Raw genomic sequence first — 16,258 nt, forward strand, 5'->3', positions numbered from 1 at the left:
TTGTTTTCATTGAGTACTCCTAAGTTACTCTTTATGGTAGAAAATTATTTCTTTTCTTTTTCTATTTTTTTTTTGCCACACCATGTGGCATGCAGGATCTTAGTTCCCCAACCAGGGATCGAACCTGTGCCCCCTGCATTGGGAGCACAGAGTCCTAACCGCTGGACTGCCAGGGAAGTCCAGAAAATTATTTCTTAGATTGATATATTCAGTTGTAAAATATATTTACTGTTAATTTTATTAAACAGATGAGTTTTATTATTGCTCCATTCTTGGGATGAAATACGAAGTTAAACCAGCGATTTTCTTTGTGTGTTCTGTAGAAATCTGATTACCCAAGCTATCAGAATGCCTTAACGTATTTACGTAAGGAAAGAATTACAGAAGAGTCAAGCTATATCCCAAAGAAACTTGTGCTTAAAAAATATATATCTAAACATGGTGTTAATTATGGTCTTCTTAAATATGAAGGTATGGGTTAGGTTAAAGTTTTCTTGTCTTGAAAGAAACTCTTAAGATTGTAGCAGTTGAATTCTCATTGGACTATTTTTTCATCTTTTAAAATTATGGTAAAGGGGGAATCCATATAGGACTGAACTAAATAAAATCTACTTCAGTTCACTAAGATCTTTTCTCTCCATCCCCCCGCCCTACCGCAGGAGAGGTTGGGAAATATTTTAGACCAGGAAAGAGTAATGAGGCATCTATGTAGGTCTTTTAAGCCACTGTGATTTTTGGAAGCGTTATTTTTAGACTGTTTCAATTTTTTTTAATTTAATTTTTTTATACAGCAAGTTCTTTTTTTAAAATTTTTTTTAAATTTATTTTTTATACAGCAGGTCCTTATTAGTTATCCATTTTGTACATGTTAGTGTATATATGTCAATCCCAATCTCCCAGTCCCACCACCCCTCCCCCCCCAGTTTTAATTTATTTTTAATCAAGAATTGGAAACTGCGACAACAGGGTTTGTCCTGAATAGAATCCATCTCAGGAAGCTATTATTTAGTAAATTGTAACCTCCTGACACCAGTCATGTCTAATTTTTGTTGACTTGCTATCTGAACTTACTAACCAAAATTAGTTCTACTTAAATGCGTCTAATTTTTTAAGAGCATTCAGTCTTGTTCCAGTTATTCATGTTATTCAACCAGTTCAGTGTGTCATTGAGATAGACATGTAAAATGGATGTCTGCAATTGCTAATCAAACTTAAGCACTTTTCAAGTGTTAAGTAATTGTCGCTCTTGTTCCCCTTTTCACAGCTATCATTTAAAACATATTTATTTCTAACTTAAAGAATTTATAGATAATTTTGTAAATAATTACTGTAAAACTTCCCATTATCAATGTATTATTGCTACTGATAAGAAATTGTCTTCAGATTTTCCTTTATTAAGAATTCTGCTTGTATAATACGGATTTCTAATGTCCTAGTTGCCTGAGCTGATGTCTTCTTTTGCATAGGATAAAAGGTTTCTGACAGCTCAGTTACAGGAAATGAAGAACCAGAGTTTGAATCTTTTCCAAAGGAGAGATGAAATGGATGAATTAGAGGGGTTCCAGCAGCAGGAACTAAGTAAAGTAAAGCACATGGTATGCGTTTTTGTTTTAGAAGCTAAATCCTGAATAGATGATTTTGCTAGTCATCACTCTCTAACTGCTGATAAGCATACCTTAGTTGTCTTTGATACTAATCATATTTGTATGTTTTTCAGTTTGTTAAAGTGGAAAAGTTCTGTTTGAAATGTATTTCCTTTTCCTTTTTAAACTACTGGGCATATGAGACCCCTTCTAAGCTCACAAAAATGTTATGAAAGCTTGCCTTATTGGTCCAGATTTTTTGTAATTTATTAATTAATTTATTTTTGGCTGCATTGGGTCTTTGTTGCTACACGCGGGCTTTCTCTAGTTGCGGCGAGCGGGGGCTATTCTTTTTTTTTTTTTTTTTTTTTTGCGGTACGCGGGCCTCTCACTGTTGTGGCCTCTCCCATTGCGGAGCACAGGCTCCAGACGCGCAGGCTCAGCGGCCATAGCTCACGGGCCCAGCCGCTCCGCGGCATGTAGGATCTTCCCGGACCAGGGCATGAACCTGTGTCCCCTGCATCGGCAGGCAGACTCTCAACCACTGCGCCACCAGGGAAGCCCGGGGGCTACTGTTCATTATGGTGCGCGGACTTCTCGTTGCAGTGGCTACTCTTGTTGCAGAGCATGGGCTCTAGGTGTGCGGGCTTCAATAGTTGTGGCTCGCGGGCTCTAGAGCACAGGCTCAGTAGTTGTGGCGCATGGGCTTAGTTGCTCCGCAGCACGTGGGATCTTCCCAGACCAGGGATCGAACCCCTGTCCCTTGCATTGGCAGGCGGATTCTTAACCACTGCACCACCAGGGAAGTCCCAGATTTTATTTTTAATTTATTTATTTTATTTTTATTATTTTTGGCTGCGTTGGGTCTTAGTTGCGGCACGTGGGATCTTCATTGTGACATGTGGGCTTCTCTCTAGTTGTGGTGTGCGGGCTCCAAATCGCACTGGCTCTTCACTGCAACATGCGGGCTTCTCTCTAGTTGTGGCACGTGGGCTCCAGGGCACGTGGGCTCTGTAGTTGCGGCACGCAGGCTCCAGAGCGCATGGGCTCTGTAGTTTGCAGCACGCAGGCTCTCTAGTTGAGATGCGCAGGCTCAGTAGTTGGGGCATGTGGGCTTAGTTGCCCCATGGCCTGTGGGATCTTCCCTGACCAGGGATTGAACCGCCTCCCCTGCATTGGAAGGCAGATTCTTAACCACTGGACCATCAGGGAAGTCCTTGTCCAGATTTTTTTACAAGTGTATTTCTTAGTAGTGGTCCAGTGAAACTTTCTATCTTTGTATCAGCTTTTAAAAAAAGAAGAAAGTTTGGGGAAAATGGAGCAAGAATTGGAAGCACGTACCAGAGAACTTAGTCGCACCCAGGAGGAGTTGATGATCTCCAACCAGCTGTCAGCAGACTTAAGCCAGAAGATAGAAGAGCTTCAGAGAAACTACTCAACGCTGGAAGAGCAGAGGTTCTTGCTTGGTCTGTGGGGCACATGGGTAGCGGTGTTAGTGTAGCTCTGGTTACAGCCAACCTGTCTTTCCCCATTGCTCACTGTAGCACTTCCTGATCTTAATTCTGGCAAGGTCTTCTGGACTTATCCTTACCTGCCTAGGGCTTTAGGACCCCCCTACCTCCTCCAAACCCTCATTCCCCGTCACCTGCCTAGGCTCAGACACTCCAACCCTGCCGAGCAATTTAGTATGTTTTAGAGTTGCTAAGCTATTGGATAGCCAAAGGTAGATAAAGATTTCTTGCCTAAACCTGAGTGGAATTTTTCTCTTGGGCCTCCTGCTTCAGAGAGAGTGAAGGAGTCTTTTCCACTGATAATCTTCACAAGGCTAATGTTTGCAGCCCTGACATGTAAAGAACCATCTGTGTTTTTCCTGTGGAAGAATGTGTCTTAGGTGGGATATCCAAATTTGTTCATTGTCTGCTTTCTTTCAATAAAGAGATCATGTGACAGCTTCAAAAACAGGTGCAGAAAATAAGATCACAGCCCTGGAGCAGAAGGAACAGGAACTCCAAGCCTTCGTTCAGCAACTTTCCATTGATTTGCAAAAGGTAAGTAGAGGACTAGGAGTGGACACAAGTTGCTAGGATTCTTGAATGGGGTAAAAACTATATCTGTCAGAAATTTGCGCCTCAGGGTGGCTGGTGAAAGTTCTGTTTCTCATGCAGTCCACGTTGCCCTAGTTCCTGGTGTAGCCAGGCTGCATCCAGATGGAAGGGGCCATGTAGTTGAGCAAGGGTTGCTTAACAGAAGAGGTCAGTATTGTCCTGACAGGAACTGTCAAAGCACACCATTTGATCTGCTCAGACTTGTAAACTACTATGTCATGGACCTTGAGCACAAGAAGACACAACAGCGGTGGTTGACGTGGCTAGGCTTGTACCTTTGACATACGTGGCTCTAATCCGATTTGTTCAAACGCACATAAATGATATCATTACTGTTCGTTTTTTTTGTTTGGCTAACCTACATTTTTTGCCCTTCTACTCTAGGCCCGTGCTAAATTCTGAGAATATAAGGGTGAACAATAATAATATCATTATTGACTGTAGTGTTTCTCAGTGGTGTGTTCCTTACCATTTTGAGCAGAACAGTATGTACTGTATGATTGTCCCATGCATTGCAGGACATTTAGTTTTCCTGGCCCCTGTGTTCTGAATGCCAGCAGCATCCTTCAGGCATTGACAAGCCAGCCCTTATCCTCATATAGACAAAACACCCCCTAACAGGTGGTACCAAAAACCCTACCCTCATCCCCTGAGAACCACTAATCTCAAGTGCACCAGAGACTTACAGTATTATTACAGTGCAGTAAGATTTGTGTAAAAGAGAAGTCTATATACCCCTTCTAGCTATTAGCATACTTACAGATACCTAAATAGAAGCCGAGAGAGGTCATATACCTTGTTCAAAGTTACACGGTAAGTGACAGAGCTGAATTCTAACCCAAGTCTTACTCCAAAGCTCATGCTTGTTCCACGGGGCTTTGTTGACTCACAACAAGGAGCACCCAGTAAATAGATCTAGACACCTATAGTGTTTTGTCTCAGAGGCCTACTGTTTCATGATAGAACTCAAACCTCCTGTTTGACAAGAAAAAAGTTCACAACTCAGTAAGTCCCAAATAAGTGAAACGGATTTTTCAAATGCAAAGGATATGCCATAGGGAGAGTGCATTTCCAGTGCAGGAGTCAAGGAACTGTTCCTGGAGGAACTGGAATTTCAAGGATGGGTAGGACAGCAGGAAGCAGAGAAGACAGAAGGGTATAGAATACATTTTGCGGGGGGCGGGGGGGTTGGAGAGAATAACAGACACAAAACTTTGGGATTCACGGGACCGTTTGATATTAGAACCATCCATCCATTTCATAATTGGAAAAGGTAATTTTCCAGACTCTGGTCCCACTGAGTTCCCTCATTCATTCTAAAAATATAATTTGAGTTTTATTATGTGTCAAGCTCTGTGCTCTGTGCTGGGTGTTAGAAATACTAGGGTGAGCAAAACAGATATCACCCTTGCCCTTGTGGAATTTAGTCTAGAGGGGAAGTGAGACATTAATCAATAATCACATAGATATATAATTACAAACTATGATGTGTTGCTGTGAAGGAAAACCACAGGATGCTGTGAGATCCTGTAAGAGGGCATCAAATCAGATCTAGCGTTGGAGTCATAGAACACTTTCCTTGAGGAAGTAACACTTGAACTGAGATGAACTACTGAAGCTTGTGAGGGTAGGAATGATGGCAGAGAATTTTAAATAGGAAATAGTATGAACAATAAACCCAGAAACTGAGGCAGTAGAGGGAGTAGCGCCTTCAAGGAAGTGGAAGAAGCCTGGAAGGGTAACACAGAGTGAGGGAGAGGATTACTCTGGCTGTTAGAGGAAACATTGAAAGGGTTTCCAGTTAGGAAGCTATTGCAGTTGTGCAGGCATTAGACGGTGACTTTGACAAGAGTCGGGGTGGAAATGACGGGGGAGGAGACAAATTTAAGAAATCGTGAGGAGACGGACCCACTTGGTAATGTGGTAAATACAGGAGAGGAGCAAGAGGAAAGGAGGTGTTTGGGGTGATTTCTGGGTTTCTGGCTTAATCACCTGAGTGGCTGATGCTGTCAGTCATCAGGCTAAGATAGCACTAAAGGAAGGTCAGTTTTCTCATAAAGATGATGAGTTTAGAGTCCTTTTCTTTGTTGTCCTTGTTAATATTGAGTAGATATGAAATAATATTTATGAAACATAAGTAAGGTAAATAGTGTAACAAGCTAATGAACTGCCATGTAGCTACTACCCCACAGGTTAAGAAAGAGAACAGTGTGTTTACCTTTGAGATTCCTGGTGTACCCTTTACTCTTCCATCACATTCTTTTTACCTTCTTAAGTAAGCTTATCTAGAAATTACTCCACTTCCTAGCTTTGCTTTACAATTTTATCCCTAAACAGTGGCTTCTTTCATTTATCATGCTTGTTAACATTATATAAATGAAGTGCTGTAGGTATTCTTCTAATGCTACCTTTCTGTGCTCAAGGTTGTATTCTGAGACACATTCATATGGACACATGCTGCTATAATTTAATCTTTTCTCAACTGTGTAGTATGAAGTTACTAAAATTCATTTATCCATTCTATTGACAGTGGGCATTAAGGTGTTTCTGGTTTTTGCTTTTACAAACAAGGCTGCTGTGAACTTTTGTCTGCCTGTGAATGAGTTAACTGTAGGGTATATTTGAGATGTGAAAAGTTAGGGTCAAAAGATTTGTACTTTTCAACTTTACTAGGTAATGCCCAGTTTTTCCATAGTAGTTGTAGTAATTTACAAACATTCACCAGCAGTGTATAAGAATTTGGGTTCCTCTGCTTCCTTGACAGGTGATATATTGTCAGACTTTTAATTTTTGCCAATCTGGCCACGCTGCATGGCTTGCAGGATTTTAGTTCCCCGAACAGGGATTGAACCTGGGTCCTCGGCAGTGAAAGCGCAGAGTCCTAACCACTGGACCACCAGGGAGTTCCCTCTCACCATGATTTTAATTTGCTTTTCCCAGATTATTAATGAAGTTCAGCATATTTTCATATGTTTATCAGTCATTCGTGCTCTTCTGTGAAGTGCTGGTTCAAATCTTTGGCCCATTTTCTATTACATTTTCTGTCTTTTTCTCACTAATCGTCAGAGTTCTTTATATGTATCCTGGCTGCCATGCCCCTCGGTCAGTTATGTGGGCTGCAAATGTGTTCTCCCAGTTTGGGCTTTGCCTTCACACTCTTTATGGTTGCTTCTGTTGAACATATGCTCTTCATTTTAGTATAGTTGAATTTATTATTTTCCTTTAAATTTATACTTTGTCTCTTTAAAAAAACCTTTCCTCACTTGGAATCATAACATTATTCTCCTATATTATTATCTGAAAATTTTAGAGTCTTGACTTTATTTTCAAGTCTTTAACATACCTGAAATGTGATTTTGGTGTGAGAAAGGGATCTGTGTCTTATTTTTATTTTAATTGTTTTAGTACCATTTATAGAAAAATCTGTCTTCTCACTGATCTGCAATGCCAGCTTTATCATGATTCAGTTTTCCATTTGTACATGGAACCACTCCTGGACTTCGGGGTGTATGCACCTGTGGTATTTGCACAATACTAAGCATTGCCTTACTAGCTACAGTATTAGGATAAGTCCTGGTGTCTCACAAGACAAGTCTCCGTACCTAGTTCTTTTTCAGGAGTATTTTGGATATCATTGGCCTATTGCTCTTCCACAGAACAACTTGTCAGGCACCTTAAAAAACCTGGTGGAGAGGCTCCAGAAAGACCATTAGCCTCTCGGTCAGGTGAGGACACAGAAAGAAGTGCCAGCTATGAACTAGGAAATGAGCCTTCACCAGAGGTGACCATGCTGGCACCTTGATTGTGGACTTCCCAGCCTCCAGCACTGTCACCTGCCCAAATGCAACCTTGAACCAAACCAGATGCCAGAGGGAAGAGAGTGTCTGTTGATATTGTCCGGCTGCGGATGTCTCCAGGAAAAATTGGAAAAGATGAAGGGGACATGGGTTCAAGCCCTGGTCCGGGAAGATCCCACATGCCATGGAGCAACTAACTAAGCCTGTGCACCACAACTACTGAACCTGCGCTCTAGAGCCTGTGAGCCACACCTACTGAAGCCCGCGTGCCTGGAGCCCGTGCTCCGCAACAAGAGAATCCACTGCAATGAGAAGCCTGCACACCGCAATGAGGAGTAGCCCCCACTCGCCACAACTAGAGAAAGCCTGTGCACAGCCTTAAATAAACAAACAAACACACACACACCTGGTGGGATATTGATTGGAATTGCGTTGACTCTGAAGATGCATTTGCAGAACATTGATTACTTTATCATGTGAGTTTTCTTATCCAAGAACACAGTGTCTGTCTCTCTAGATATTCACTGTTACTTTAAAAATGACTCTCAATAAGGTTCTATAATTTTTTCCAGAAAGGTTTATTTATTTATTTATTTGGTTGTGTTGGGTCTTCATTGCTGCGCGCAGGCTTTCTCTAGTTGTGGCGAGCAGGGTCTACTCTTGGTTGCAGTTTGCGGGCTTCTCATTGCAGTGGCTTCTCTTGTTGCAGAGCATGGGCTCTAGGTGCACGGGCTTCAGTAGTTGTGGCACACGGGCTCAGTAGTTGTGGCTCGTAGGCTCTAGAGCGCAGGCTCAGTAGTTGTGGTGCACAGGCTCAGTTGCTCCATGGCATGTGGGATCTTCCTGGACCAGGGCTCGAATCCATGTCCCCTGCATTGGCAGGCAGATTCTTAACCACTGTGCCACCAGGGAAGCCTTCCATTCCTTTTATTTCCTTTTTTTGTCTTATTGCATTAGCAAGAACTTCCAGATGATGTTGAAAAGGAGTAGTGAGAGGGGACATCCTTGCCTTGTACCTGATCTTAGTGGGAAAATCTTTGAGTTTCTCACCATTAAGTATGGTGCTAGCTGTAGCACATTAGGTGCTAAGGGCTTGAAGTAAAACAGCCAGAGTGTGGGGAGTTGCTCTGTGTGGGATATGGTGCACAAGAAAACTAAATGGAAATTGGCAACTGATTCTTCTGTTCCTGACTCTGCCCAACACGGTGACTTATATAAGACTTGTTTGTTCTCTTGGTTGTTACTGGAAAGGGTCACATGTATCTCTCAAGTTCATACTGATGTGTAATGTAAGGAGTACAGACTTTGGGTCAAGAAGGCTTGGGTTTGAATCCTTATTCTGTCACCAAGGTGTGTGCTGTTGGGCTAGTAGTCCCTAAGCTTCAATTTCCCTATAAATGGACACAGTGAAGGATGGTTGTAAGGACTAGAGGATGAGCTTGCACATGCTTTGCAAACTGTAGCTGCTCCTGCACCATGCTATTGTAATTATTACTGTTATCAACATTATTAGTAAGAGACCCGTTAAAGATGGGTCAGCTGGGCCAAAACTTTTTTCTTTCCTATCAGACTACCTCTCCCTCCTGTATTCTCTGCTTTGCGTAATGTTACCATTCATCCAGGTATCTGAGCCACAGACTTGGCAGTTGTCTTCACTTCTTCTTTCCTCTTCACCCAGCCCCCTGGTCATGTTGAACTTGTCTGTTTACCCCTTTACACATGCTGCCTTTTACCCAGAATGCTTGTTCCTCTCCCCCACCTTCCACCTGGACTTGCCTGCTTAGGAGGCCTGATCTGATTGCCCCCGTTAATCCCTTCTGCCTCTGATATCTCATAGCACCTTGCATGTCTCTCTGTTACAGCATGATTGTATTGTTTTATAATTAACTGTGTGTATATCTCTTTTTACCACCAGCCTCCATGCTTCTATGGGTCAGTAACTATAGCTGATTATATTCCTAGAGACAACACATAGAGTATAGGCTTGATAAAAGTTTTTGAATTATGGGATCTTTTTTTTTTAATTTATTTATTTTTGGCTGCGTTGGGTCTTCGTTGCTGCGCGTGGGCTTCCTCTAGTTGCAGTGAGCGGGGGCTATCCTTCGTTGTGGTGAGCGGGCTTCTCATTGCAGTGGCTTCTCCTGTTGTGGAGCATGGGCTCTAGGTGTGCAGGCTTCAGTAGTTGTGGCTCGCAGGCTCAGTAGTTGTGGCTCACGGGCTTAGTTGCTCCGCGGCATGTGGGATCTTCCCGGACCAGGGCTCGAACCCATGTCCCTTGCGTTGGCAGGCAGATTCTTAACCATTGCGCCACCAGGGAAGCCCAAATTATGTGATCTTGAATCCATTCTTCAAACTTCTCCTCCACTATATATGTTGTCACCCCTGTGAGAATTCAGAATGGAAGTGCTTCTTCCCAAAATCCTAGGCCCAAGTAAGCTACATCTTATTCTGAGGAGAAAACTGGCTGGGTTGCAAGCTAAACATGAAAGTCTGTGGCTTGAGATGGAGCAGCAGATCATAAGGTGAGGGAATTTGAGGAAGCACAGTATTGTGAGGAGGTTCAAGTCTTCACAATGAAATGTTGATGCCATGCGACCTTATTTTGGAGTGGAGAATGGGCATGTTCAGTGGATGTAAGGACCACTGTGAGCTAAGAAATTGTATATTCAAAGGATTCTGGATCCTCAGCTTTGATGTTGAGCAGCATTTGGAGATTGACAGTTGTGAAAGGAACAAATGTAGTCCCAACCCACCACTGCCACCACTACCATCACTGCTAAAGAGGTAGACTGAAATAAATAAGTGGGCAGCTGGTGATCTGGGGCCATGGTGTAAGGTGCTGCTGTGATTCAGAGGTGCTCCCTGTCCTGTGAGCCAGGGTGAATATCATTGTTTGTTTCAGTTCTGTCTTCAGCCTTAAGGCAGCTACAGTGGCATCATGACTGCTTCATCCAGCCCCACGTTTCCAGGCGTATTGTTCTGTAGGTCATTGTAGGGCTGGCTGGGAGCTTCTTCAGTGGAATTACCTCTGCTGGTTCTTGGCATCTGGTGTAAAGTTGTAGGTCCTGTTGGCCTCTGGATTAATAGGATTAAACCTATGCTTGATGAGAGTGGGAGGGGGAGCATTCTTTAGCTAGTAGATCATGACAACACGGGATATTTTAGAGAGGAGGAACATCTTCGCAGGGTCCTGGCTAGATTCCACAGACGTAATAGCATTCTTCCTTCCCGGATTGCCAGGTGCTTAAATTTGGGAGTGTTTGCTGCTTGCTGCAGTAGGCCTGAAACGGATACCTGAGTAGTGTTGGGTTCTGATCTCATATATTCTCTGTTCCATTTTCAGGGAAGATCTCCTGGCTGTATGTTCTTCTAGGATGCAGTTGGAAACAGAATTTCAGAGAAACATGGTGATTCTAGAGGATACAGGAAGGGAGGGAGAGAGACAGTGTAATGTAATCTCTGCTTTCACCTGCAGGCCACTGCTGAAACTCAAGAGAAAGAAAAACTCATCACACATTTGCAGGAGAAGGTTGCATCCTTGGAGAAGAGACTGGAGCAGAACTTATCAGGAGAAGAACATGTGCAGGAACTTCTAAAAGAGGTAACTAGCTCCCTTTGGGCTGGCCAGTGTTGGGAGGGCCGTGGTAACACTGGAGATTTCATAAAATCCTAGAGTTTCAGAGCCAGAGAGTCTTCAAAGAGCTTGGTGAAAAGATCACTCCCTCCAACTTTTGATTGTTCTGCTTATGGTAAAATCAGCATCATGTTGCCTGTGTGTGACGTTTTCCTGAAGGAAAGGGAGCACTTTGTTCAGAGATGCGTGTGAAGGAGTGGCATCCTGATCACCGATAAACCCCACCTAGTGATTTATGCCATTTGGGTTGTTGTCTTACTGCCCTGCTTTCCTTCCCTACCCATTGTACTTTACATTGGCCAAGGAAAGTAGTTACCATCTGCCTTTGGCGTGAGCGAGAATTGCTTTGGGCAGCAAGTGGACTCTCCTTAGCCGAAGGAGGCAGTTGAGCCAACTGGCCTCTAGCCCAGTGGTGTAGGTGAACTTGCTTGTTGTCTGCCCACATTCTGCTCTCTCCTACATGACAAAGGTGACAAAACCCAAGCCTTGGGCCTAGATTAGCCCCTCACTTTCTGTCTTCAGTCAGTTTCAACTAAATGTGTCCATCTCCACTGCCACTGCTGTACTTCAGGTTTCCAGCCACTCTGGCCTAGTCTGTGTTAGAAGTCTCCAGACTAGCCTACACCCTCTCCTGCACCCTCTGACACAGTCTTCCACGTCACCACTAAACTCATCTTTCCAAACAACATTTCTGACTATATCACTCCCATAAAGAGCTTCCACAGTTACCCTACAGTCTATAGTGAGTATAATGTGGTTTCTAAGGTATAGATTGATTTCTAGAACCAGTCTCCCTAGGTTTGCACTTTACCTCTTCTACTTACTAATTTTTGACTTAGAGCAAGTAACTTAATCTTTTTGTGTTTTCTTCCCCCTCTGTAAAATAGGGTTAAAATTGTATCAAACACATAGAATTGTTATTGGGAAATGATTAGAATTAGCACATCATGGGGTCTCAATATATTTCAGCTATTAATAGTATAATCATTACTGTGCTACCATCATTGTTATAAAGTTTAGTGTGCATAGGAGTTACTTGGTGAGTTTGTTTGAAGTATACATTTCTAGGGAATTCCCTGGCAGTCCAGTGGTTAGGAATCGGCACTTTTACTGCAGTGGCCCAGGTTCAATCCCTGGTCAGGAAACTGAGATCTTGCAAGCCAAAAATTTGGGGGAGAAAAAGAAATATATATATATATATATATATATATATATATATATATATATATATATATATATATATATATATATATATATATATATATATATATATATATATATATGTATGTCTTGCCCTACTCTCAGAAATTCTGATTTTAGTAGACCTGGAATAAAGCCTCAAACTTAAAAACTCCTCCACCCACCCAGATGAGTCTAATGCAAGTGTTTGGATGACTCCACTTTGAAAAATATTTGCTACAGAATTAAGTTCAAACTTCCTTCTGTAGCATAAAAAGCTTTTCTCATAATCTGGCCCTTTGCCTAACTTTCTAGTCTTGTTTCATGACCTGAACCCACCATCACCTTGACTTTTGGCAAGCTGTAGCTCCCCAGACACCCCCAGCTGTCTCATACCTCTAGTGTCATCCCTCTGCCTGGGTGCTCCCTTGGGCCCTGGCCACCTGTGAAGAATGAAGCCTCCTAGTTTCCTGAGGCAGTGAGGATCTCCTGCTCTGTGCTGCTCCTTTGTGGACACCATTACACTCTATTATATACTTTCTTGGTTAGTTTTTGCCCCAGCCTCAAGGTCAAAAAACTGTGAAATTTATACTTTATGTATACTTTATATGTATACTTTATGATGTGTGAATTTTATCTCTGTTAACTGTTTTGGGTTTTTTGGTGCGTACTTGTGTCCCTCGTGCCTCGCACAAATCGTAGTATGGTGTAGATGTCAGTAAATATTTATTCAATGGAGAAATGACTATTTTCTTTTACTCTTCTTTCAACTTACAGAAAACACTTGCTGAGCAGAATTTGGAGGATACCAGACAGCAGCTCTTGGCAGCCAGAAGCAGCCAGGCCAATGCCACTGACAGCCTGGAGACTCGGGTACTGACCTCACTCCCAGTGGTTCCTGTATCTGGGTGGTGCCCTGGTTGGATGATGTGGTTGTGGCTGAGAATCCCCTTGGGTCAGAGGTTTTCTTCCAAAGGGACTCTCTTTCGGATCTTACTTGTAGAGAACTGAGGTAGTCGTTTTCTTCATTCTTGCCACATTACCATCATTGTTCCACAGAAAGTTGTTCTCTTCTCTGTTTATTCCCTTTATCCCCATTCCCCTCCTTCCCATAGGAAACCACTCTAATGTGGTTAATAGAGACCCTTTTATTGTTGGATAACCTTAAAACTGGTGACATTGTTTTGTGTGTCTGTGTGTTGATTGAAGTAAATGATACAGCTGTACATATGTCTTCTTTGTTACTTTCAACTGCTCCATCTTCTGTGTCCACTTCGTTGTTCTTACCTACTGTACTTTATAGTTGTCTACTAGATGCTAGATATCCAGATTGCCTTCGTTCTGTCACCACAAATTACACTGCGGTGAACATCCTTGTCCCTTTTGCCTTAAGAAGGATAGCAAGTGCATATGACTCAATGTGACTCAGTAGGACAGGAATGTTCCCAGAAGGCCTGCACCTGGCTCTACTCGCCCAGCATGCATGAGAGTTCCTATCGCTGCATCTCTGTCTTTTCTAGCATTGGCATTTCTCAGCCTTCTTGCCAGTTTAATGAGTGTGAAGTGGTAGAAGTGGCAAGGGATCTCTGTGGGGCCGCTTATAAGAACACTGATCCCATTCATGATAGCTCCACCCTCATAACCTAAGTACCTCCCAGACACCTCACATCCTAACACCATCATGTCAGACATTAGGATTTCAATATATGAATTTTGGAGGGATGTAAACATTCAGACCATAGCAAATGCTTAGCTTATTTTTTTAATCTTTCTTGTTTCTTGATAAATATATATAAAGCTATATTTTCTCTAAATACAGCTTTGTTTTATTATAATTCAGTTCTGTTTCTGAATATCCGTTCTTTTATTGTGGTAAAATACACATAACATAAAATTTACCATTTCAACCATTTCTAGGTGTACACTGGCATAAAGTACATTCACGTTGTTATACAACCATTACCACCATCCATTTCTAGAACTTTTTCATCTTCTCAAACAGAAACTGTGCCAATTAAAACAATAACTCCCCATTCTGTCCTCTCCCCAGCCCCTGGCAACCACCATTCTACTTTCTGTTTTTATGAATTTGATGATCCTAGGTACCTCTTATTAGTGGAATCATATGGTATTTGTCTTTTTGTGTCTGGCTTATTTCACTGAGCATAATGTCTTCAAGGTTCATTCACATTATAGCATGTTTCAGAATTTCACTCCCTTTTAAGGCTGAATAAGCCTTTCTAAGACTTTTATTCCATTGTACATATATCACATTTTGTTTATCCATTCATTTGTCCAGGGACATTTGGGTTGTTTCCACCTTGTGGTTGTTGTGAATAATGCTACAGCGAACATTAATGTATGAACAAGGTTTTTGTGTGGGCTTATACTTTCATTTCTCTTGGGTATATTCCTAGGAGTAGAGTTGCTGGGTCATATAATAACTCTGTGCATAACCTTTTGAGGATCTGAATCTTTCTTGAGTTCTGCCTGCAAACTGGGACTTGCATAGATATTTACTGAACCCAGCAGTTCAAAAAGCTAGGTTTCACCATAAACAAGACAAAAAGACAGCCCTCAGAATGGGAGAAAATATTTACAAATGAAACAACAGACAAAAGATTAATCTCCAAAATGTACAAACAGCTCATGGAGCTCAATATCAAAAAAACAAACAATCCAATTAAAAAATGGGCGGAAGACCTAAGTAGACATTTCACCAAGGAAGACATACAGATGGCCAAGAGGCACATGAAAAGATGCTCAACATCACTAATTATTAGAGAAATGCAAATCAAAAGTACAATGAGGTATCACCTCATGCCGGTCAGAGTGGCCATTATCAAAAAATCTAGAAACAGTAAATGCTGGAGAGGGTGTGGAGAAAAGGGAACCCTCCTGCACTGTTGGGGGGAATGTAAATTGATACAGCCACCACGGAGAACAGTATGGAGGTTCCTTAAAAAACTAAAAATAGAATTACCATATGACCCAGCAATCCCAATACTAGGCATATACCCTGAGAAAACTGTAATTCAAAAAGAGACTTGTACCACAATGTTCATTGCAGCACTATTTACAATAGCCAGGACATGGAACTAACCTAAATGTCCATCGACAGATGAATGGATAAAGAAGATGTGGCACATATATACAATGGAATATTAGCCATAAAAAGAAAAGAAATTGAGTTATTTGTAGTGAGGTGGATGGACCTAGAGTCTGTCATACAGAGTGAAGTAAGTCAGAAAGAGAAAAACAAATGCCGTATGCTAACGCATATATATGGAATCAAAAAAAAAAAAGGTACTGATGAACCTAGTTGCAGGGCAGGAATAAAGATGTAGACATAGAGAATGGACTTGAGGACATGGGGTGGGAGGAGGAAGATGGGGCAAAGTGAGAGTAGCATCGACAAATATACACTACTGAATATAAAGCAGGTAGCTAGTGGGAAGCAGCAGCATAGCACAGGGAGATCAGCTTGGTGCTTTGTGGTAACCTAGAGGGGTGGGATAGGGAGGGTGGGAGGGAGTCTCAAGAGAGAGGGGATATGGGGACATATGGATACATATGGCTGATTCACTTTGGTGTACAACAGAAACTAACCCAGTATTGTGAAGCAAGTATACTCCAATAAAGACCTATTAAAAAAAATAAATAAAAGCTAGGTTTCAGTCGTGGCCCTACCACTAATAAAATTTGTGATCATGAGCAAGTAACATTACTATTCTTCTCTGTGGAAGTACTCACACTGTTCTCATGGGGTTGTTTCAGTTAAAACTTACATGTGAACATACATGAGAAACCATGAGACCTAAAAATACTCTTTTTCTCATTTGGTACCTACCTTTCCTTGACAAAGCTGCAACCTTCCATGAGCTTGTGTTTTAATAATAAAGTTCCCCCAGGGCAAACCTTATTCAGCAAACAAGAGGACTTTAAAAGAGAAATTGGCAA

General features: G+C 42.0%; 1 protein-coding gene across 7 annotated transcripts in view; it reads left to right on the top strand.

Moving 5' to 3' along the window:
* Nucleotides 1-16,258, top strand: part of GOLGA1 (golgin A1) — a 51,780-nt gene that overhangs the window by 12,375 nt on the left and 23,147 nt on the right. For all 7 annotated transcript variants that reach the window (XM_067743333.1, XM_067743337.1, XM_067743339.1 and 4 more), the window contains exons 8-12: nt 1,467-1,595; nt 2,869-3,038; nt 3,520-3,631; nt 10,961-11,086; nt 13,076-13,171. In XM_067743333.1, coding sequence (XP_067599434.1) covers nt 1,467-1,595; nt 2,869-3,038; nt 3,520-3,631; nt 10,961-11,086; nt 13,076-13,171 — 633 coding nt within the window. The remainder of the gene's footprint in view (nt 1-1,466; nt 1,596-2,868; nt 3,039-3,519; nt 3,632-10,960; nt 11,087-13,075; nt 13,172-16,258) is intronic.

The sequence above is a fragment of the Pseudorca crassidens genome, chromosome 7 (genome assembly GCF_039906515.1).
Source record: "Pseudorca crassidens isolate mPseCra1 chromosome 7, mPseCra1.hap1, whole genome shotgun sequence".
NCBI lineage: Eukaryota > Metazoa > Chordata > Mammalia > Artiodactyla > Delphinidae > Pseudorca > Pseudorca crassidens.